The sequence below is a fragment of the Musca autumnalis genome, unplaced genomic scaffold (genome assembly GCF_047663935.1).
Source record: "Musca autumnalis isolate F117 unplaced genomic scaffold, ASM4766393v1 scaffold_1, whole genome shotgun sequence".
NCBI lineage: Eukaryota > Metazoa > Arthropoda > Insecta > Diptera > Muscidae > Musca > Musca autumnalis.
The window spans coordinates 151992578-152017477 of NW_027411644.1; the positions used below are offsets into that span (position 1 = coordinate 151992578).

The 24900-nt window shown below is 36.5% G+C and overlaps 2 protein-coding genes across 2 annotated transcripts; one reads left to right on the forward strand and one right to left on the reverse strand.

Moving 5' to 3' along the window:
- Positions 1-3796: 3796 nt before the first annotated feature.
- Positions 3797-5741, reverse strand: LOC141388573 (endocuticle structural glycoprotein SgAbd-9-like). Its single transcript, XM_073958492.1, has 3 exons — positions 5626-5741; positions 4233-4360; positions 3797-4169 (listed from the first exon to the last, which is right to left on the reverse strand). Exons 1-3 carry the CDS (start codon positions 5641-5643, stop codon positions 3941-3943), a joined length of 375 nt encoding a protein of 124 aa, XP_073814593.1. The 5' UTR covers positions 5644-5741; the 3' UTR covers positions 3797-3940.
- A 5316-nt stretch (positions 5742-11057) lies between these two features.
- LOC141388575 (uncharacterized) lies at positions 11058-24356 on the forward strand. The gene is made up of 3 exons (XM_073958494.1): positions 11058-11163; positions 23887-24023; positions 24099-24356. Exons 1-3 carry the CDS (start codon positions 11146-11148, stop codon positions 24244-24246), a joined length of 303 nt encoding a protein of 100 aa, XP_073814595.1. The 5' UTR covers positions 11058-11145; the 3' UTR covers positions 24247-24356.
- The last annotated feature ends 544 nt before the right edge of the window (positions 24357-24900 follow it).

Consider the following 24900-nt stretch of genomic DNA (forward strand, 5'->3'; position numbering starts at 1 on the left):
AACACCAGTTAAAGGTAGTGAGCTAACATGTGCCGCGCGTTTACGCATAAGAACGTTAAAAACTTGGGTTTGGGCGTCGGGTTAGTAACCCTCCCCTAGAAAAAACAGCCTACTATGAAAAAAACGAAAGAAAAGAAAAACAAACCCCTCTAAAGTTGATGAACCCCGCAAACGTTTTAAGGACCATGATCTGCGAATCTGCACCTGGAATGTTCGCACTCTTTATAGAGAAGGTGCAGTCTTCGCATTGGCAGACGTACTTGAAAAGTACAAGGCCGATATTACTGCCAAACAGGAAATACGATGGATTGGGAAAGGCGTCACAACAACACCTAAAGGTGACGCACTGTATTATAGCTGTCATGACGTAAAGCATGAGTTTGGTTGCGGATTCGTAGTTAGTCGGAGACTAAAACATCTGGTATCCATCTTCACTCCAGTGAATGAAAGACTTGCTGCAATTCGATTAAAAACAAAATTCTTCAACATTAGCTTTATTTGCGCTCATGCTCTCACCGAAGAAAAGGACGAACAGACCAAAGATATATTTTACGAGCGCTTAGAAGAAACATATGACCGTTGCCCTGCCCATGACATTAAAATCATTCTAGGCGATTTTAATGCCAAAATTGGAAAGGAGAATATCTTTGGCCCAACAGTCGGGAAATTCAGTCTCCACAGTGAAACATCTGACAATGGTATGAGGCTGATAGACTTTGCAGCTGCAAAAAACATGGTAGTTAGCAGTACCAGATTTAATCATCTCGATATTCATAAGGGCACCTGGCTGTCTCCAGATCAGAAAACGAGATGGAAGACATTCATCGAGCGTGTTGGATGTACGATCGTTCCGAGCCGCAAACATTGATTCGGACCACTACCTTGTTGCAGCAAAGGTACGCACCCGCTTAAACGTAGCAAACAAAGTACGAACAGACACAACACGAAAGTTAGACATCGGTAAGCTGCAATCACAACAGATAACCACAGCATATTCCACTCAACTAGCCCAATTGCTTAATCAAAGCACTCCTCATCCCGATAACATATCAGCGCAATGGCAAAGCATTGCCCACTCCATGCAAACAGCCGCAAAATCCATACTTGGATACCAGAGACCTCCACCAAGGAATCCATGGTATGATCAGGAGTGTCGTGCTGCCACCGAAGAGTAAAATGCGGCATATAGGGCTACTTTACAATCCGTAGCAACGCGTAGCGCACGAGAGAGATACAGGGAGAAAAGGAGAGGGGAGAAACGTCTTTTCCGCAGGAAAAAGAGAGAGGCGGAAAAGCGGGAGTGTGAAAAAATCGAGATGTACAGGAGCCAGAATGAAGTCCGAAAATTCTACCAAAGAGTCAAGCATCAAACTGATGGCTTTGGTACAGGCACATCCTCCTGTAGAGACCAGCAAGGTAATTTGGTAACTGATACAGATAGTGTACTCAGGATATGGAAAGAACATTTTTCAAATCTGTTGGTATCCAATAGCAGCGAAGACGACGAAGATACCACAGTCCCAATCCCAGAAGATGGTATTGAATGTATACCGCCCAGCCAAGATGAGGTAAGGACAGCAATAAATCGGCTGAAGAATAATAAGGCAGCAGGGGCCGATGGCTTACCAGCCGAGCTGTTCAAAACCGGAGGTGACACGCTGATAAGGTGTATTCATCAGCTAGTTAGCACCATCTGGCAGGTAGAACGAGTACCCAACGATTGGAACCTGAGTATCCTGTGCCCCGTCCACAAGAAGGGAGATAAGACTGTATGCTCTAACTATAGGGGCATAAGTCTACTCCCTATTGCCTACAAGATCGTGGGATATTGTGCGAACGACTAAAGCCTATGGTCAACGAGATAATTGGGCTTTAGACCTGGCAAGTCCACCATTGACCAGATATTTACCCTGCGGCAAATCCTGGAGAAGACCCAAGAGATGCAGATCGACACCTACCACCTTTTTGTCGATTATAAAGCAGCCTTCGACAGCCCGCTGCGTTCAAAAGTATTCCAAGCCATGTCTGAATTTGGTATCCCCGCAAAGCTCATCCGGCTTTGTGAAATGACTTTAACTGACACGATGTCCTCAGTTAAAATAGGAAAGAACCTGTCCGAAAAGTTTGGTACCAAAAGAGGTTTCAGACAAGGAGACAGCCTTTCATGTGATCTCTTCAACATCCTGCTGGAAAAGGTTATACGAGAGGCAAATGTCAAAAGAAGTGGCACAATCTACACCAATAGTCACATGTTACTTGCTTATGCTGATGATATAGACATCATGGGCCGATCAGTAAAAGAAGTAACTGATACCTTTATAAAGGTCGAAGGAGAATCTGCTAAAGTGGGTCTGGCGGTAAACGGTGAGAAGACCAAGTTGATGGTGTCGACGCGCAATGCATCCATTGAGCTCGGACCGACTGTGGAAGTTGGTTCCTATAATATTGAGGTACTAAAAGACTTCGTCTACCTCGGCACCTCCGTAAACACAACAAACGACATCAGTTGTGAAATAAAAAGAAGAATTGTATTGGCTAACAGATGCTACTTTGGTTTAAGTAAGCAGTTTAAAAACAAAGCCACATCTCGTCAAACAAAAATAACGCTCTACAAAACACTGATACTACCCATGCTGATGTATAGCTCCGAAGCCTGGGTACTTGCGCAAGCAGACATGGCAGTGCTTGGTGTATTTGAGAGAAAAATTCTTCGAAAGATCTACGGACCAATTTGCGTTGACGGTGAATATCGACGTCGCATGAACCACGAGCTGTATCTGCTATACAACGACATCAATATTGTTAAACGTATCGAGATGTAGCGATTGCTTTGGCTAGGCCATATCATAAGAATGAGCGATGATGAACCCGCTAAAAAGGCGTATAAATACGGACCGCTTGGCGGTGCACGCAGAATTGGCAGGCCAAGGAATAGATGGCGCAAACAAGTGGATGATGAGATGAAAAGGCGCGGTATTCCAGAGAGCGAAGCAACAAATAGAGAGGAATGGAGATCTTGTCTTAGTTCAGCCTATGGAACAAATGTTCTGTAATGGGCCAGCTAAGTAAGTAAGTAACAATTTAAAGGAGTTTCAAAACGTTTTTGGACGAAGTTCAGAAATATTCCTAGCGTTGTTATCTGTAATATTGTCAAAGACACTACATCATTAATGGCCAAAAACACACATTTGCAGATTATACATTGCGCTTGTGTGAGTATAAAAAAATCCGAACGACCAAAATTAGTATTACAGTGTAATAATTTCACTAACAAACCAACGTACCAACGTTCTTCTCATCGACTGATTTGCAAAATGTAAACAACACGCCAACCTAACGAAGCTACACAAAGATGTTTACTCTATACCAGACGTGACCAAAAAGAGAACAGCCCAAAATGTGAATGTATTCAAACTATTGGCAACTTATGACTGTGTGTTAGTGTGTTTTTATGCACGCACGCTACAAAACAAAAACAAATCAAAACATTATCTCTTTTTCGTACGCTCTTTCTATGCATTCGGGTCGTATGTGTGTAAATTGCCGAAAAACTTCGGCACCGCTGTGTCAAAGAAGAACACATTTGCTCTATACGTGTGAGTACGATCGCTTTGCCTATGCCCGCGGGCATAGGAAATTTGTTGTTGTTAGTCACTCTGCACTACATACATAAAACGCACGGATTCCACGGACCCTAACTCTACTATTTCCAAGGCTCGTGCATAACCTGTTTGGGGTTTCTTGAAAGTTTCGAAAAAAAAAATAATTTTGTTGTACAGTGTAATAGAAACAACAGTTTTAAAATAGCAACATTTACGAAACCACACTTTACTAAAACAGAAGTAATTTAAACAAATAATTTAGCAAGCTCATAGGCAAAAAAAGGAAAGCAACAAAAAAAAAACCCAAAATAAAGACTTTATCATAATTTCAACCAGTATTAACCACCAGCCCCAGACTTTAAAGTGCTAATGCTCAATTTACGGTTCTTTAGCATATAACGGGCTTTGTAACCATCCTTGTCGCTAGTGTACATGGTAATGGTATCAGTATCAGTATTTTCATCGTACACTGAATATGTGCCCATAACGACTAATTCTTCTTCGGGAGTACCGGGATTTATAATCATACCCACTTCTTCGCGTTTGCTGCCATCAGGTCCGTCCAAGCTGAAAGAAAAAAATAGTGACCAATTAATTATTTTCCTTACAAATCAAATTCGCGTTGCTTACTTGAAACGGTAGCCTTCCTTGATGGGAGCAAAGTTATAACCTTCCTGCATTATGGTTGCGAAGACAAAATCTACGAGACCGGCGGAAGCGGAGGCTGAGAAGATGGCCAAAATTGCACATAACAACAACTAAAAAATATAAACCTTTTTTGATCAATTTAACAACATTTCTGCGATATTGTAACAATACATACGAATGTAACTGGTAGATTTAAGTAAATTTAGATGAATTTTTGTTAATTTAAGAACTTAAATTTGTATTACATTTAGTTTATTTGTATCTGTTTTGCAAAAACAACTACCGCATGGAGTTTACTGCAATCATGAAATTATATCCTAGTCTTAATGATTTCTAGGATTTTTAAATCCCACCGTGGTGCAGTGGTAAGCACGTCCGATTTGTTATAGCTATATAGGGCCCAAATATCGATATTGGACCTATATCAAAATCCCATTCGATTTTCACAAGTTTTAGTAGGATTCGGAGATATTCGAAAAACGAACAAAAGAAGACGAATCATTGTGCATCATGACGATATGAGCTGTCACACATCGATTCAAACCAGCGCCTTTTTGACCGGACAGAACGTGAAATTGATGGGCCGTCGTACAGCCCTGACTTGGCACCATTGACGGTGTGGTCAACAATTTTCGTCACCAGAAGATCTTTTTGAAGCGTTCAAAAATCATTTTTTGGATGTGAAAAGTTCTTCGACAATAGATTTGAGCGTCAAGCTACATAGATAATACTTTACAGAACAATAAAACTATTTTTGATGATAAATATTAGCGTTTTCATTATTAAGCCAGAAACTATATCTAACTACGAACGATAATATAAGAGGTTATAATGAAAATGCTGGAGTCAAAAGAAAGCCGGAAAAAATATGCCATATATGTACATCTAAGATGCGATGAAGGAGATGAATGTAAGAACTGCATGGAACAGCCAATGAGCCAGCCCCACCCCGAAGTAATACGAAAGCGGTAGTGCGCTATCATTATGTCCTCAATAAAATAAAAATAAACAACTGTTTATGATACCAACTTGCACAACCGCCTAACAATTTCACTATAACCTGCCAAATTTGAAATAAATACTGTATGCAGACTTTTTTCGTGTGAAAATCTCATAATTTTTTGTAAAAGTTTTTATGGAATAAACATTTTTATAAATTGTATTTAGTTGTGAAATCGATGGATTTTTTAATCTAGTCCCGTTTAATAACTATAAATATGAACAAAGAATATTGGATTTGTTTTGTCTTGACTTTAATTTTTGTACATTTGAATTAGTTTTGTTTTTCAAAATCAATACTTTTATATCTTTTAAAAGTTTGTCGAAACATTTGTATGCACTTTTTGTTTGTAACTCCTTTTTTAACACAACTCACCAATTTTGAAGATGCCATATTTCTTTGCAAATACACGTCGCTCAGGGTGTAGTTCTCAACTAATACTGGTCCATATCGAAGTCACCACGAAGCTTTATGTTTTTTCTTAAGATTTGCAGTAAATGCAAGTTTTGTTGTTTGTGTCTACATTATTATTATTATTCATTACAATTACAATCGTTTGGTTGATAAGATCAATTATGCAATGATGAAAACAACTTGAAAGACCAAAACCGGTCTATGGTTCTAAACAACATGAACAGTTTTAGAAGGAGGTATCTAAATGTGGCCATTCAAATCATCCGCATACAAATTAGACACATTCACACTTGGATATATAGAATCTTCGACACAATGACTAAATAAATTTGTTAGTTTTCATTTCAAAGAATAAAAAATCCGCTTAGCAGTACAACTACAAACATAGGTACATTAGAACGACCCACAAAAAAATGTTTTTCTAACATCTACCCCCTAAATTGCTTTCAATGGTCGGATCGGATTTTCATAATGCTCCAATATGGATACTTGGCTGAGTTTGGGTATTTTGGGCCCAATATAGATACATATATAATTGGAACACATCTGAAGTGCTTCCCTCTTATGAAAGCCGTCTAATGTTAATCGACCTGCCTAATCTGAGAGAAGACATTTTATGTTGAGAGCAATTTTTATTATAAAATTAATACGCGGTATAATTGATTCTCCTTTCGTATTAGGCGAAATAAGTTTTAATGATCCATCCCGAATTACTTGTAATTTCATTCCAATACATTTACCACTCGTTAGATCTAATTTTGAAGCTAGTAATCCCATGCGTGGTTTGTGTGTAGTTTTCAATAATATATGCACAGAAAAAAAGGCCTCTCTGACATATGTCCCAAACATATTTTGCAGCAAACATATATTTGTTTGCAAGCAGTCCCAAACAAATATATGTTTGGGTGCAAACAAATTATATGTAAATATATATGGGTGGGGCGTGAGTGGCGTGGGACCGATCCGATTTTCAAAAATTGTTGCTGTATCAAGGCGGACCTGGTTACAACTGCGCCATGGTAGGACTTAAAAACTTCCAAATGCAAAATTAAAGTTCTTATTTTGGAAATGAGTTTTTAAACTTGTAAGTTTTTTAAATATTAATTTCATAACTGAAAAAAGTTTAAGCTTTCGCGTCGAAGGGTGGATATCTCGGAAACTAGAGTAGATAGGATAAAGGTGACAAAAAATTCAGAAAGAGCATACCGAAAAACTCTAGAAATCACGTATATATTCCAAAAAGTCAAAAATAGCGTATAGAACACTTAAGCATGACACCGACGATATGTTAAAAGTTGGAAGAAAGGATTCTGACTTAATAATAAAAAAAATCAATAATAGTTTTATTGTTTTATAAAATTTTCTCTAGCATGAATTATATATACACTCGAGTGGTTTGTTTGTTGCAACTCAAAGGTAAAAAATCGATGTCGATTTTTTTATGCGGCAACCCCCAAAGACATAAATACAACTAAGACTAGACAAAATGCATGCAACAAAAAAATGTTTACGAAACTTTGTATAGAAACATTACCCTTAACAGGTTGCAGTTAATTCAAAATCGCAACCAAGGAGGAACATTTCATGTAATGGTATCAGAAACGAAATTTATGAATTCAAGGATCTATTCAAAAATAATTCTATGTCAATTGGATCAGTAAATTCGGTTAAATACGTAAAAATGTATAAAAGAAAAAAATTTTACATCACCATATCGTGATATAACATTATGTTAAATTCAAAAGACATTCACTGAAGAATGATAGCAAAAAAAAAATGTCTTATCTTGTTGTATTTATGTCTTTGCAACCCCCTAAAATGTTTATTTTTGTTAGATTTTAAGGTTGCCAAAGTTTGAGCACAATCGGAATATGCTAATACGTGTCACTGGGACCTCAAAATTTCCATAGCAATTTGTATGGGACCAAAGGTGAATTTTCACAAAATTGCTCTAAAGTCCACATTCATTGTCCAATCTATGAGAAATTTTTACCAGTTCACTGCCAGTTTTACCAGTTCCAATCAAATTTTTTTTGTGTCGGTCTAATACATACCTACAGTTGGTGTCACTGAAAATGGTGCAACCTCAACTAAAAATGTAGACGTTGATAACTTCGATACGATTTGAGATTTTTTAACTATTCAAAAAACAATTTTGTAGGCTATAAATTTTATATTATATATATTTTCCGATTTTTAAAATACACTATTTTACTCTTAGAATATGATTGCTCCTACAATATCTCTTCTCTGTGTGCTTGTTCAATGGCAAATATTTCTTTGTTTTGAACTGTTTAGGACAGATGCACATTAGACAATTGTACTGTCGACAATTGTCAGTTTGACGAAGAGAGAAGGTACTGAGAGGCAAAATGTTTGTATTTTCCTCGACTCTCCCTCCTATAAACTGTCAATAGCTGCGAAAAAGTTAGGCAACTGTAAATCGGGACTAAGATATATTTTTTAAGCTAATAACACGTTTTGCGATGTAAATAAAAATATTTGGTAGCACAGTTGAAGCAAAATAATATCATAACATTTCACTCAAGCAATTGAATACGAAGAAAGGAATGCGATCGTAGGAATTTGAATTTAATGCTGAATATAGGCTTATTTAAATTTTCGTTTTAATCAATTAACATATTTTGAGCAGAGGGTAATTGAATTTTGACTGAGACTGTACAATCCAGTACTTGGTACATTGATCCTTGTTAGGAGAGTTATTCTATTAGTTGCCGTTTTTTTGTGTGTTTCGGATGCTTGAAGTCTTGTGACACTAACACGTGACTGTTGTCGATTACTTGGTCACCCTATATTTAATTTCGACTTAAATAACATAGTCAAACTATTATCACAAGCTAATTAATGTTTAATAAGTATTTACCAACTTATGTCGCCCAATGAAGAATTCTTGTCAGATAATTCGACCAAAAATCTCCAGTACCTCCGATTTCTTGTTTTTCTTTCCAATTTTGAATATCACCCTTTTTCGATGTACATACATACAGTGTACCATGGCACAATAATAAAGAGACAACGGCAAAAACAGCCCAGCAAAAATTTGGTAGGCACATGTCATTACTTTCTGCATTACCAGGTAATGAGTACTCATTACACTCCGCATTATCAGACAGTACATATATAACAGTTAACATATAACTAGTTACATCCTTACTTACTACTTACTTACAAAGGAATAAGTACGGTGGCACAGGGCTAGTGTGTCTGACTACAAATCCTAGGTTTGTGTGTTCAAAGCTCACCGTCAGCATGGAGTTTTTTGTTGACAAAATTACGAAGAAATGTTGATGTACATGAATGTTTTTAAACAACCCTTACTATTTGTACGAGTGGCTTAGTGTGTAGTGTGTTTGACTACAAATCAGAAGTTCGTGTGTTCGAAACTAGAAGGAACCGAAATAAAAGAAAAGGAAAAAACAAAAAGTGTGCAGTGTTGAATTTGAATATATTTTCACCTCAATTGATCTAAAAATAGAACATGTGCTTTTAGCGTCCTTTTCGACTACGGGTAAGTGGTTAAATATGTACTTTGTGTACACATTTAAGGAAGTACTTCCTTCCTATGACATCCCCATGTAAAAATAATGACTTTTACGGTCAATTAGTAAGTAGTTACAACTGCCAAAATTTACTGAATAAAGTCATTACTTGGTAATGACTTTTTTTGCTGGGAGGTGTTACATCGATAATTATTGTGAGCAAATTTGACGTTTGACATGATTTGATGTAACACCTTCTTATGCTTGGTTTACATTTACGAAATCCACTCGATTTCAACTGTCAAATCCATAGGTTAAACGTCAAATGAAATACAGATGAGATTTCATTTGACGTTTGAGCTATGGAATTGACAGTTGAAATCGTGTGGATTTCGTAAATGTAAACTTAGCATTACTCCACCAAGAGAAGGTGTTACATCAAATCATGTCAATCGTCAAATTTGCTCACAATAATGCGTTACTGTGAATTGCTTGTTTACATTTTGTATGTGATTTTATTCACAATAACACATGGTATGAAGATCAGCTGTTTTTGGCGTTACACCTTATTATTCCATCATGGTGAATTGCTTGTTTACACTTTGTATGTGATTTTATTCACAATAACGCATTTTGACAACTGGTATGAAGATCAGCTGTTTTTGGCATTACACCTTATTATTCGACCATGGGCTATCAGCAGTCAATATGTGTGTTCGTTTCCTCAAAATTTGTACGAATTGTTACTGGATGTTGTTCGTTTACTCTACAGTACAATGCAAAAGACCTTAGTCGATTACAAGAAGTTACTGGACTTGTACCAATTTGTACAAATTGTTGAGTAAACGAACACACCTAATATAAACAATGCTTCTTCTTATTAAGGTATAAGTCCCAATTTACATTAGGAGAGTTTACTTGCGGCAATTGTCAGTTTGATGAAGAGAGGGGTGAGGAATATGGTAACCCTTTGCCTCTCAACACCCTCTCTCACCGACAAACTGACAATTGCCGCAAGTAAACTCGCCTAATGTAAATTGGGACTAAGTATCAATTGTTGACAAGTCACCATAATCAAAGACATAAGGTGTGTTCGTTTACTCAATAATTTTTACAAGTTCGTACAAGTCCGTAACTTCTTGCAATCGACTAAGCTCTTTTGCATTATACTGTAGAGTAAACGAACAACATCCAGTAACAATTTTTAAAAATTTTGAGTAAACGAACACGCATATAAATACAACGAGATAAGACATTTTTTGCCATCATTCGTCTGTGAATGGATTTTGAATTTAACATAATGTAATTTTAGGATATGGTATAATAACATTTTTTTCTTTTATACGTTTTTACGTATTTAAAAGAATTTAACGATCCAATGACATGAAATTCTTCTGGAATAGATCCTTGAATTCATAAATTTCGTTTCTGATACTATTACATGAAATGTTTCTTCTAAATTGCGATTTTAAATTACCTGCAACCTGCATTGCTTCTGTTAAGGTAATGTTTCTATACATTGTTTCATAAACATTTTTTGTTGCATGCATTTTGTCTAGTCTTATTTCTTCTATGTCTTTGCCATAATAGTAGACACAGTGGTGACATATCGACACATGACCCCAGGTTTCATTTAATATTTTATCTACCACTACATTATAATCCATACACACCTCATCACACACACATACATAAATCATTCACTCAATATAAACCCCCAACACATCCCTTCCTTCACCCAAACTCAATCGATCCATCAACCCTAACTAATTTTATTGAAACTACATTCCAGGGGAAAACTTGCGGAACAAGCAGTTACAACAAAAACAAAAGTTGAATTTGCTGAAAATTCTAAGAATCGTTGCATAGTTTAAGATCACGACTTGAAAAATGTAAAGCTTGGTGGTGACTTCGATATGGGTTGATCTATCAGTCTTAGTTCAGAACTACACCTTGAACGACGTTCAATAGCAAACAAATTATGGCATCTTCAAAATTAGTGAGTCATGTTTGAAAAAAAAAAATAAATATGTATTTAAAAAGAAATACATATAGAATCTGGAAAAAAATTTCGGCGTTCTTATAAATATAAAAAAAAACATTTTTGAAAAGAGAAGATAAATACAAAAAAAAAACCCCCAACTGATTTTGAACTGAACTAATATGTTATTAAACGCGAAAATAATTAAGTAATAAATGTTCATAATGTCAAATAAGCATTCACGTACCATGAGGCGTAAACATTCTATATACATACATACAGTTAGACAACAAATGTTACAAAGGTCAACATTGTAAAAAAATTCATATTAATTGTTCGTTTATGGCAACAGATTAAGTAAAAACTATACGGGTTTTTGTGCAAATCTCTTGCTATTGGTCCCCAAAACAACATTCCGTCAAAATATATAAAGTATATTTGCGATTTATAAAAATAACGTAAAAAATAAAAGTTAACCACTAGTCGGAGGTGACAATAAATGTATAGCAAACATTCCAATTCTACGGTTTTTTTTGGAGAATTACCAAAATTATGTTCCTTAATGAGTTGTCTATCCACTTTGGACATTCATTGGAGCATTAATGAGCTTAGTTAAACCAAAATACAAGGCTCGGAATGTGTCACTGTAAGGGTACTGGTTCCGCAATTTTTCCAGTTTTTTCTTCAACTGGACTCAAAAAATTTATAAGGGTTGATATCAGGAGTTTGGCCCGAGGTATTTATCAGTTTAGTTTTGTTATATTACATCAGAAACTTTCACAAATAAGATTAATATGTCATGATCTGGCATTTGGAATGGTGGTTGTTTAGCTCAGAGGGGGCTCCGCCGATGGGTGCCAGACGCCAAATGCGTAGAGCAGTGGACCGTATGTGGGGGTGTATGCAAATAAAAGATAAATAAAACACAAGAGTTTTCTTAATAATAATAGCAAAATGCTTTATTGGTTTAGTTGGTGGTGGTAAACAATATTACCTTTGGCAACGATATGCCCTTTCTATGCACAACGATATGTGCCTTGCAAACGATATTGCGTGCTGTCTGTCCGACTGACAGAGAGATACTCTTGATGTTTAAAGGAGGCGGCAAAACAAACTGATTACACTGGTCAACAGGACTTTTGTTTCAACCGAAGTTGCAGTTGTTTCTAGATGAAATCGGCGAGTTATTTTCAAATCCGGTCCCGGTTTTTCTCCATCAGCTCTTGTTTTTGAGATATAGCTCAAAATCGGTTTTTAAGAGTTTAACCCAGACTTTCGTTATTTTCGGATACAAACAAATATTTTTTGTGGGTTTTTCGACATTAATATATTAAGGAGATGTTGTACGCTCGATACAAATCGTTTTTGAAATAGTTATGGTGAGTATATATCAAAAAATATAGAAAATATACGACGGACCTTGTAAAAATTGAATATTTTGAGTACTTTAAGCTGTAATTACGTCATCGGGAGAAGTCATAGGATCTTCATATGGTACTCCGGATATGCTTAGGGTGTCTACTATATAATCCAGTATTCAAACGTATAATATAAAGTTCATAGCCCCCATGATTCGGTCATAACCTAAAAATCGCCGTGAAGACTGCTAAAGGGAAATAATTTACCATTGATATTATTACCACATAAGCCATTTACTTTTCAATGGCAGTCTTCATGATGATTTTTAGGTTATGGTCGAATCATGGGCGGTATGAACTTTATATTATATATTTGAATACTGGACTATATAGTAGACACCCTAAGCATATCCGCATTGCCATATGAAGATCCTATGACTTCCCCCGATGACGTAATTATAGCTTAAAGTACTCAAAATAAGCAATTTTTACAAGGTCCGTCGTATATTTTCTATATTTTTTTATATATACTCACCATAACTATTTCAAAAATAATTTGTATCGAGCGTACAACATCTCCTTAATATATTAATGTCGAAAAACCCACAAAAAATATTTGTTTGTATCCGAAAATAACAAAAGTCTGGGTTAAACTCGTAAAAACCGATTTTGAGCTATATCTCAAAAACAAGAGCTGATGGAGAAAAACCGGCACCGGATTTGAAAATAACTCGCCGATTTCATCTAGAAACAACTGCAACTTTGTCTGAAACATTCAACTTTTTCAATTTTGTTGAGCAGTGTTATTAATTACTCATTGAAATGTCAAATGCGCTAGCACAAGGTTGCAATCAACCGTAGCGCATACATTTCAACGAACAATTAAAGACCAAAACAGGGGTCTACAAAAGGAATATTTAGCTCAAATCTAACTTAAACATTCCGACCCCCTTGAAACAACAAAGTATGTTTCAACCAGTGTTCGAAAATAAACACTATGGTATCGTACCGTACCGTTCTGTACCGTACCAAGGTGGATAGGTACACTACGGTAGTGTACCGCTCCGGAACACAAACACTAAAAAATATTTTAGTGATACTGTACCGGAACACAACGATAATCGTAGTGTACCGCATGCCGGAGCACTAAAAATCGTAGTGCTCCGACTGCGGAGGACTAAAAATCGTAGTGTTCCGACTGCGGAGCACTAAAAATTTTAGTGTTCCGACTGCCGGATCACTAAAAATCATAGTGCACCACGTGTTGGAACACTAAAAAATAAAGGTATTATGTTTGTTAAATACATATTTGGTTAAATTTGATCAATTAAAAATAAAGATAATTTGTTACATCCATGTATGTTTAAATTAGTTAAAAACATTGCGAAATTTGGTCAAAATTATGAAAAAACAATATTTAGTTTTTTTGTGGAATGAAGCACAAAGATCATCGTGCCGGAGCACTAAAAATCGTTTTGTACCACGTTTTGAAACTATAAGGTAATGAATGAACCATACATGAATTTATTATGATTTCTGAGGAAATTAAATATTTATATATATTTTTTTAATAAATAAAAATTAAAAAAAAAATGTGAAAATCATCTGATTTGGTTTTTGGACAATGTAGCACTAAAAATCGTAGTGTTCGTCTGCGGAACACTAAAAATCGTAGTGTTCCTACTGCCGGAACACTAAAAATTTTAGTGTTCCGACTGCCGGATCACTAAAAATCGTAGTGCACCACGTGTTGGAACACTAAAAAATAACAAAGGAATTATGTTTTCTTAGGAAAATGAAATATGTGGTTAAATTTGATTAATAATAATTAAGATAAAATGTTACATCCATGTAAGTTTGGTTTGGGTTTTGGACAATGGAGCACTAAAAATCGTAGTGTTCGACTGCACTACGATTTTTAGTGCTCCGCAGCCGAACACTACGATTTTTATTGTTCCATTGTTTCGATTTTTAGAGATCCGGCAGTCCGAACACTAACATTTTTAGTGATCCGGCAGTCGGAACACTACGATTTTTAGTGCTCCGCAGCCGAACACTACGATTTTTATTGATTCATTGTCCAAAAATCAAATCAGGCGTCAGAACACCACAATTTGTAGTGCGCCATTGTACAACAACCGAATCAATGTTTTTCATATTTTCTACTTAAGTTCCCAACGTTATTAATTAATATGTATACATTAGGCCGGGGCGATTTGTATGGAAGGAAAAAAGTGTTATCGGGCGCCTGGAGTTTCTGATTCTTGGGATTGTACTGAGCAAAAAAGTCAACTAGACCATATGTCTACGGTGAAAATCGAGCCCCCGGATTTTGACTTGAAGTTTTTTGTCAGGGATTTTCGGATATTTTGGCAAATAACAACCAAACCACTGATATTTTCGATCCAACACAAAGACAACAATTGTAGCCAAGACAATAATAAAGAACTCTTTAGTACATCGCAAAAGCATTGGAACGCTCCTTCAGGCAGTTATGACCTCGAGAAGGTGCACATTTTTCGGAAAATATCGATAAATGACACTGTGCTACAAAATGGGACTCAAATTCAGTGGGTGGAAAATCCTTTTCGGAGATGAAAGCCCTTCGTGAGTGTACTAAGAACCCAAAAGGAAATTTTCACTATAGGTCAAGTTTCCGAGATATCGCGTGATTAATGGTTTAATTTTGGCCCCTTAATTTGCGAGAAAATAGCTTTATATCTCTGTTAAGCGTTATTGTAGCTTCATTTTGAGATTACATGTCTTCAGTCAAAACGAATGGTGAATCTTTTTGTAGAATATTTCATCCCTCTAACTCAATTCCTTCCATGTCCTTTTCGTCCTTTATTTTTTGAACCGTAGTAAAAGTACCACAAGATGAGATTTTACAGCATCCAAATATTCTACAAAAATGTTCTTCAGAAGATTTTAGGTACGGTTCTCATTGATGACCAATCGATATTTCCCCGTTTTCATGGTCCTTTTTGACATTTGCCCGTATTTTGTTGAGAAAACCGTGTTTTGTTTTTATGTATATTCGTTATTGGTCTGTGGTGCATCTGAAATACTTACCATAAATAGCTCTTGTAATGTCGAACACGTTAATAACAAATTTTATTGAAGGATATATCCGGTTATCTAAACTTTTGAACCGGATATTCTGATATCAAAACCGATTTTGGAACCGGTTTTAAGTAACCGATTAATCGTATATGTATATCATTGGAAAGCTAATAAAATGGTCAATCAAATGACAGCAAGTAGCTGATTACAACTTTCTTGGTTCCGATGCTAGAACAAAAAACCGCGTTCTTAAACCGATTTTGATGTAAAATATCAATGGGTTGACTTGGTTCAAACTTCTGAGTTATGGCGAAATTAATTCATTCTTGATGAACTTTAAGTGCATGATAACAAAACAACATAACACAAATTCATCTCACAATAACTCAGAAGTTTGACCTATGACATAACTGTCTTTCCAGATTTATAAAATATCTTAATCGACTTTCATCGCCAAAAAGAATTTTTCAACCCAGTGATATTTTACATCAAAATCGGTTTAAAAAATCGGTTTTTTTTGTTCTAGCTTCGGAACCAACAAAGTTGTAATCATGTAATCAGCTACTTGCTGTCATTTGACTACAATAACGCTTAACAGAGATATAAAGCTATTTTCTCGCAAATTAAGGGGCCAAAATTAAACCATTAATCACGCGATATCTCGGAAACTTGACCTATGGTGAAAATTTCCTTTTGGGTTCTTAGTACACTCACCAAGGGCTTTCATCTCCGAAAAGGATTTTCCACCCACTGAATTTGAGTCCCATTTTGTAGCACAGTGTCATTTATCGATATTTTCCGAAAAACGTGCACCTTCTCGAGGTCATAACTGCCTGAAGGAGCGTTCCAATGCTTTTGCGATGTACTAGAGAGTTCTTTATTATTGTCTTGGCTACAATTGTTGTCTTTGTGTTGGATCGAAAATCTCAGTGGTTTGGTTGTTATATGCCAAAATATCCAAAAATCCTTGAAAAAAAACTTCAAGTCAAAATCCGGGGGCTCGATTTTCACCGTAGACATATGGTCTAGTTGAGTTTTTTGCTCAGTACAATCCCAAAAATCAGAATCTCCAGGCGCCCGTGATGGTGTTCAAATCGCCCCACTCTAGTATACATACATACATGGATTTAGGAGGTGTATCTGAGTTTTTATGTCTTAATTTGTACTTATCTCAAAAATTATAAATATTTAATTTTCCTCGCAAATCATAATAAACTCGTGTGTGGTACATTATCATTACGTTATTTTTTAGTGTTCCGACACGTGGTACACAACGATTTTTTAGTGCTCCGACTGCGGAACACTACGATTTTTAGTGCTCCGACTGCGGAGCACTACGATTTTTAGTGTTCCGACTGCGGAGCACTACGATTTTTAGTGCTCCGACTGCGGAGCACTACGATTTTTAGTGTTCCGACTGCGGTACCCAACGTTTTTAGTGTACCAAAATGTGGTACACTACGTTTATCGTTGTGCTCCGGAACAGTATCACTAAAATATTTTTTAGTGTTTGTGTTCCGGAACACTAACGCTAAAAATATTTTAGTGATACTGTACTCGGAGCGGTACACTATGTTAGTGTACTGTTTATTTTCGAACTCTGGTTTCAACACAGTAATACTTAATCTATGTGATCTCCGGTAGTAGGTACGAGATGTATAGTGCAGTGTGAGCATGTAGTTCGACTAAAATATGGGGAATGAAAACGCAAATAAACCTGCAGCAACAGATTCGGGATCCAAATCCGCCATAACCAATTACACGATGTATTTAGGGTGAATCTGCAGTAACAGATTCGTACTTCAAATCAAGCTGGCCGATTTCGCGAAGTATTATAGCATGAAGCCGCAGATGAACCTGCAGTGACAGATTCGGACTTCAATCGAGCTATATTAAACAACGAAAGTTTGTAGCACGAAGTCGCAGATGAACCTGCAGTTACAGATTCGGACTTCAATCAAGCAACATGTTTTCCGAAACTATATTCGATTCATGGTCTGTCGCGAAACCGATAATATCAGTAGGTCGCTTTACAACATTCACATTTTTTTAATAAATTCAATTAATTTCTTCTTCGACAATTTCTTTAAATTTTTTGGAAGGACGAAATCCGATTTTTGATTTACGTCGACGACTAATTTACGATGTTCACATTTCGAAGGCCGAAATACAGGCGCTGATGCTGACAAATTGGAATTCAATGGGACTTTACGATGTTGGGATGAGAGTGAAGAGTTTGAAGACACAACTTGTACCGAATTGTACGAAGTGGACTCGCGATGTAATAATGTGTGATGCCGCTGACCACATTTAAGACAACTACATTTACTAGTACAATTTACTAGTTTATGTCCCCTTGCCAAACAATTGACGCAACATTCGTAACGTTTGACAGCAGCAAATCTACTTTTGGCCGACAAATTCTTAATTGCTTACACAAATGCAGGCGATGATTTTTCTCACGACATAGAGAGCATGATTTTCCTTGAGAAGGAGGAGCAGAATCTCCTTTAGGAGTGGATTGCAAAACATTACTATTTGGTTTGAACCGAACTTCTTTGTTACCTAAGTTTTCTAAGCACACAAGCGTGCCAATCCGTTCTGAAAGAAAGCAGTCCAAGTCTTTCCACGAAGAAAGAGTCGATTTGTTTTTAATGCTTTGCTCCCAGAGAGTCTGCGTATGTAAAGGCATACGTTGCAGACACGTAAACACAAGTATCGGATCCCATTGATCCGTAGGAACGTTATAAACTGACATTGCCGAGATGCAACTGTTTATACCGCGACGAATCTGTTTTAAACCAGAAATAGTTTCCTTATCAAGAATCGGAAGACTAAACAGTGACTTGAGTTGATGATGAACCAAAATTCTTGTATTATCATATTCATCATTCAAAGCTTTCCATGCGAAAGTAAAACCACGATTAGTAAGAGGAAACTGAGCAACTATATCGCGAGCTTCTCCACTTGTTTTATGAAGCAAATAGACCAACCGTTCAACATCACTTAACCGCGAATTTTTAATAAAAATTGCACTAAACAAATCCCTAAAACTAGGCCAAGACGAAAAATCACCATGAAAAACATCTATCTCAATAGGAGGCAACAACAAATTGTGAACCATATCACAAGAAGGAGGCATATTCATTTCCTGCGATTCAGGACTTGAAGACATATTTTTAACCGATTTTTCACTAATTTTGTGCAACAATTTGTGGGAACTATTTGACGCCGAACGTAATTTTAGGATTTTTTCGTTGATGGAGGTCAAAGTTAATGTGTATATATTACAAGACTCCTCATATTTTGAATCAGCCGATTGCAGATCGCTTTTTGTAGCACGTTCCGATATTTCTAAGTCCGTCAATGTATTGTGGACCGATTTCCATAATATTTCTAATTTATTCTTCCTATCCTCTAATCTATAAATATCTAAATCATTATCATTCAGCGCACCGAATTGTGCACTGAATTCTACCAGAGCATTACAAGCTGCAAGGAAATTATTAAGAGGAGCGAAATACATTTTAATAAATTCTTCCAACAAAAAAGCAAAAGTTCGAAAAAATTAAATAAAATAACGATTTAATTTTATTATTAAGACAGCAAAGAGTACTGACCGTAGGGTGTATTAAATTTCCAATGATTTAAAACAACAACAAAAAATAAAAAACGCGATTATATTTACCAAATTATTTATTTGCCAACACCCTATAACAAACGCTATATCAAACCAAACTGACTAACTAATGTAGTGTAGCTACCCAATGTAACGTAACGAGAAAGCAACTAATGTTGATGGTCAAGCAGTGTTGTTGTTGCTAACGATAGTAAGAATGATTCTACTGTCGTTACAACGAAAAAAGAAGAAATTCAACAACAAAACTATACAATGCGAATTGTTGGTGACCAACCAAAAGAATAACTTCAGGTACTAAAGCACAACGAGAGAAGCAATAATAACAAGAAGAAATAAAATTAAAAAGGAGAAAACGATTTTTTTGACTTTATTATTTTCGACTTTTGTTTTGGTTATGTGCTGCCAAATGCGAGCACGAAATATAGAACCAACGATAGGCGGGAAATGAAACAAATGAGAGATATGACGCTGTAAAACGACCTTTGTACTTAACAAAACCGATTGTTTTGTTATTGTCGCGGGAAATTTATTAATGCGAGCTCACTTTGTAAACACTGCACTATACGTACCTGTGCAAATACGTGTGGACTGTATATTTATTGATGATTGGAAGTATCCAATAGATCTTCGATGATCCAATCTGGCTCGAATTGACCAAATGTTTAGCTCAGAGGGGGCTCCGCCGATGGGTGCCAGACGCCAAATGCGTAGAGCAGTGGACCGTATGTGGGGGTGTATGCAAATAAAAGATAAATAAAACACAAGAGTTTTCTTAATAATAATAGCAAAATGCTTTATTGGTTTAGTTGGTGGTGGTAAACAATATTACCTTTGGCAACGATATGCCCTTTCTATGCACAACGATATGTGCCTTGCAAACGATATTGCGTGCTGTCTGTCCGACTGACAGAGAGATACTCTTGATGTTTAAACCAATGTTCGGCAAAAAGGGGCACACGTGCCCTTGATGAGAATAACAACAGAAGAACCACCTCTCAGTCTTCGTTCAGAAGTCAAAGAAGAAGGTTCTGTTGTCGGTTGTTTCAATGATTTTTAATTTTAGCAATGCATTAACGCACACGCTGTTTGTGGAGAGAGCGAGAGAGAGTCGTATGCGTGAGGCCGCAAACAATGCATTTGTATTGGTGCCGATACCTGGTTTAAACACTGATGGGCAGAAATGATCGGCCTCACACACAAAAGTGTAAAAAATACATGAGTCTCTCGCAATTTGCCCACCATTGTGTTTAAAGGAGGCGGCAAAACAAACTGATTATTAATTACTCATTGAAATGTCAAATGCGCTAGCACAAGGTTGCAATCAACCGTAGCGCATACATTTCAACGAACAATTAAAGACCAAAACAGGGGTCTACAAAAGGAATATTTAGCACAAATCTAACTTAAACAGGGGTATTTGAACGTGTTTGAGCTTTTTGGACCCGTTTTACCGACTTTCAGAATAATGACTATTAAATATTTCCTAATGATGTCAGTGGGGATGTCTTCCCAATCATTATTATGTCCGTGAACCCGATTTTGCATACTTTTTTGCTTGGTAAAAAAATAGTACCCAAAAATTCGGTATTCTAAATTATCTAGAAGGTGTATAATTTGCATATTTGATGGTTTTTATTACATTTTGCGCACTTTTTGGAATTTATTATGATAGCAGAGTATAATATCTATGCAGTTAGTAAAAATGAAGTGATTCCAATAATATTGAGAGAGGAAATAGAGCTCTGTTGTAGGTCTTTCAATATAATACACTGAGGGTCTATTTTTCCCTATAGTGTCCAGAGATATTTCGATGTTTTCAGAGCCAAAATCGCACTGTTTTGCATTGGTCTATTATCTGACAATACATAATGAGTCAAATATTCATTCTTTGCACACTTGTCTGCGGCCGATTCGTCATTGTTTATTGTCAATATGGTCTCATACGTTTTTTACCTGTCTGAAGACCCTGCACGACGGCTTTTATTATCACTGAACTTTATCACATTTAATACTGTTAGTTCATTATTAGCCCAAAAGTCATAAAAATTTATAATGACTACAAAAATTTTCAAAAATGATTAGTTTTATAGTACTGTTTTTGCCCTTTGCAATACATTTATTGTCACCTCAAAGTAGTAGGTAAGTCTTATTTTAGTCCGTATTTGTTATAAACTGCAAATAAATTTTGTATATTTCGACGGAATATTGTTTTGAGGACCAACAGCAAGAGTTGTGAACAAAAAACCGTACAGTTTTTAAATAATTTGTTGCCATAAGCGAACAATAAATATGATTTTTTTTTTACAATCCCGCATGGGATTTACAAAAGTGTCAATTATTTATAACAACATTTATACATTTAACAAAATGTATACAAACCAAATAAGTAAAAAAGTTTCATTTGGCTTTTCCGATAGAGGTATACCCTTAGCCTGTGTGAATATTGAGACTTTTATGTATGGACAGATCGGATACACAACCGAAATCATTTTCCCCAAAAAATATGTATTTTTGGGGTTTTCTGAAATTTGTGGGCAACGGCGTCCGCTTTACTGATAAATTTGGATTCGGATTAAAGTGCTAATATATGTAGGTACCTAATGGAATGGACCGACATAGTGTGAAGGTGTGTCATTTTGATTCGAATGTATCTCTTTGGAAAAAAGCCTAACTGCAAAACATTTTAATTTGAAGTTGTTAAGTAGAATCACTTGGTAACCCGTAGTTTCTCTTGGGTCAGTCTATCTCCCCATAATTGCCTCCATCAGCAGACCGCCAGATTTCATCACCTCTTATCCGCACATTTTCAACAACCTAGTGTCAGAGAGTTCACACAACCCTTCTGATGTTCGGATAGGGGAAAGGACGTTTCGAGACATTATCACTGCTGCAGCCGCTTGCCATATTTCTGCTGGTCGATACCAAATTTACCATCATAGGCGACGGGATTAGCAAATGAGTGTGATGAGCTTCGTCGTGCTAACCCCAAAGTCAGAGAGTTGATACTGGAAGTTATTATGTTGGTCGGTGAGCACAAGCGGGAATAAGCGAATTGTGGCAACGGTTAAGTGACTCTCGAAATCTGGAAAGAAGGAAGATAGGACTTCAGTTACGTTTGGTGGCGTTACGTTGACTTTATCCAAATAGGTGCGCAAGCTTTTTTAATCGACAGTTTGTAGAGCATCCCTGCAGCAACAGGGCGAAGAGAAGATTACAACGTCGCATCGGATCTGTTCCTGACGAGGATGAACCACCACAATTTACAATATACGATGTTGCGAATGTCATCAGAAACGCTAAATCATCCGAAGCGTTGGGCCCTGATGGAATCTTCAATGCTGAAATAGCTGGATGAGACGGGAGTCGAGTATCTCGCTAAAGACCAGCTAGCCACCCATGTCGTTTCCGAAGTCTGGAAAATGGGCAGAATGGTCCCGCTACTGAAGCCAGGCAAGGGTGCCAGCAAAGGCGAATCATACAGACCGATTTAGCTTTTGTCGCCCGTTGAAAAGGCCCTTCAGGCTTTGATCCTCCCCAGTGTCAAAAATAGCTATCCCGTTGCCGAACATCAGCATGTTCCGTAAGCAGAACAGCACGACAACAACTCTGCACGCCATCTTCATATTAGTCGAGGAGCAAGCCGTGCGATAGAACAGTGATGGTGGCTCTAGACTTATTATAAACCTTTGAGGACATCGAGCAGATTACCCTTCGGCCATGTTTGAAACTTTGGATAATCAATTATATGTTTGGATGCCAGTCGTGCGTTGAATACTCCGTAGGCTTGGAGTTCCCCATATATATAACATATATTTTTGTCAGATTAATATAAACTAATTGCAAATTTGGAATTTATCTGTTACTCTACTTATTACTTTCAAAAAAATGGAAAAAAATGTATTGGCTTATATTGAAGTCAGCGAGTACAGAGTATGCCGCAAAAAATGTCACATCGATCGGAGCAAAATTGGTATGGGCATTGAAGGGAAGAATTTATTGCGATTTGTAGGTAGCATAGAAACTTTAAACGCGTGTTTCTCGAAATGGCATTTCTGAATTCGGTGCCAACGATAGCACGAAAACGAATTTTCCGATCTTCTTATGGTTTGGTGAACTTATTAAATACATAAACAGCTTGTATTAAAGCGAGACAGTTTTTTTTTTAATTTTTTGCTAAATTTTTGGACAAAAAAGGCAATTTTTTCGTTGGAAGTTAGTCCACAAAGCAGACATAACGCCCAAAATCATTTTTAGGGGTTCTTTAGGTTTTAACGATTTTGCTTGGAAACCGCGAGTCCTACGTAAATGGCCTAAAGAGAATGTTGTAGCTGTGAAAATTCTTAACAAGATTGACCTTTATGATATTTTCGTATGTTTTACCGTTTTTGAGATATAGAAGTTCAAATTGAGACAATGCACTGACTGTATCGCCTCCTTAGACCCATTTACATAGAACTCGCGGTTTCCAAGCTAAATCGTGAAAACCTAAAGAACCCCTAAAAATGTGAACTTAAATCGCGATTTATTTTAAAATCCCTCCGGCGATTTTTTTTTGTTTCTTGATATTTCTCATCTATGAGCATTGTAGTTTCAGAATCAGCAAAAACTTCCGAGGTGTAAGCACCTTCCATTTAAATTTGTTAAGGCACACCGTGATATATTTATAAATTATTTTTTTAGTTGTTGATATGTGCCGTTGTGGCTATCCGCTCAGCTCCCGCTTCTGCTGATGTCTTGCCATCTGTGTCTTCTATCTTCCAACCCAAAATCGAGGAACATTCTAACTTTGCTGCTAGCAAAGAAGGCTTCTCTTTCAAGTAAAGAGCGTGACATTGTTTGAGCATGACTTGTTTGGGAAAATAATTAAATTGTTTTTTTTTTCTTTCTTTCAGCTTAAGGGTATCTGATGGCAAAGAAATCGGTATGATCATGAATCCCGGTACTCCCGAAGAAGAATTAGTGTATGACGAAAATATGGATGATACCATTACGATGGCCACTGACGACAAGGATTGTGATTTTTTAAGAATCGCACATTGACATCTAGCAGTTTTAAATCTGTGACTGGTGGTAGTGGTTAAGCTTTATAAGTTTTAAGTGAAATTATATATGAAATTAGAATCAATAATAGAGGTGCTTAATTCATAGTATATTATTTCAGATATTTGATATGATTATCTGGCATTTGAATAAGGTAACAAATCGGGTTCTCAACTCGTTTCTGCCTAAATGGCATCACGTTTCTTTGAAAATTGTTCAATAAAATATAAACCTTATTAAAGACTATGTAACTCAACACATAAGGTACCGATTGCAAGATCTAAACGATCTGGAATTTAATGAGGAATGACATGTTTTCTTAATGACGTGTAAAGCTGTCGTAGCTCCTTATTCATACGACGCTACCAAAAGTCTGTAACTTCAACGAAAAAAATCACTACATTTAACATAATTTTTATTGGATATCGTAGCTGCTCTGCAGGTCGCTATAATAGTCCGATCGCCTCGACATTTTAAATAAGGTAGGATTATATGATAAAGATGAAGCTTGTTGTTGTAATAGCCCGTTTCCACGGTACGTCGTTCGTTCTCTATTCGTTGTTCGACCCATAACTACGAATAAATTACTTATTTCCCCACACAAAATTCTATGAACGAACGACGATTTTTCTACGTTGTTCGATTAGAAATACT

What these genes read in the sequence shown, in the direction of transcription:
- LOC141388573 (XM_073958492.1), bottom strand. An exon ending in AAGGAAGGCTACCGTTTCAA is followed by an intron (nt 4,170 to 4,232) that starts GTAAGCAACGCG and finishes TTTTTCTTTCAG; the next exon opens with CTTGGACGGACCTGATGGCA.
- LOC141388575 (XM_073958494.1), top strand. An exon ending in AAAGAAGGCTTCTCTTTCAA is followed by an intron (nt 24,024 to 24,098) that starts GTAAAGAGCGTG and finishes TCTTTCTTTCAG; the next exon opens with CTTAAGGGTATCTGATGGCA.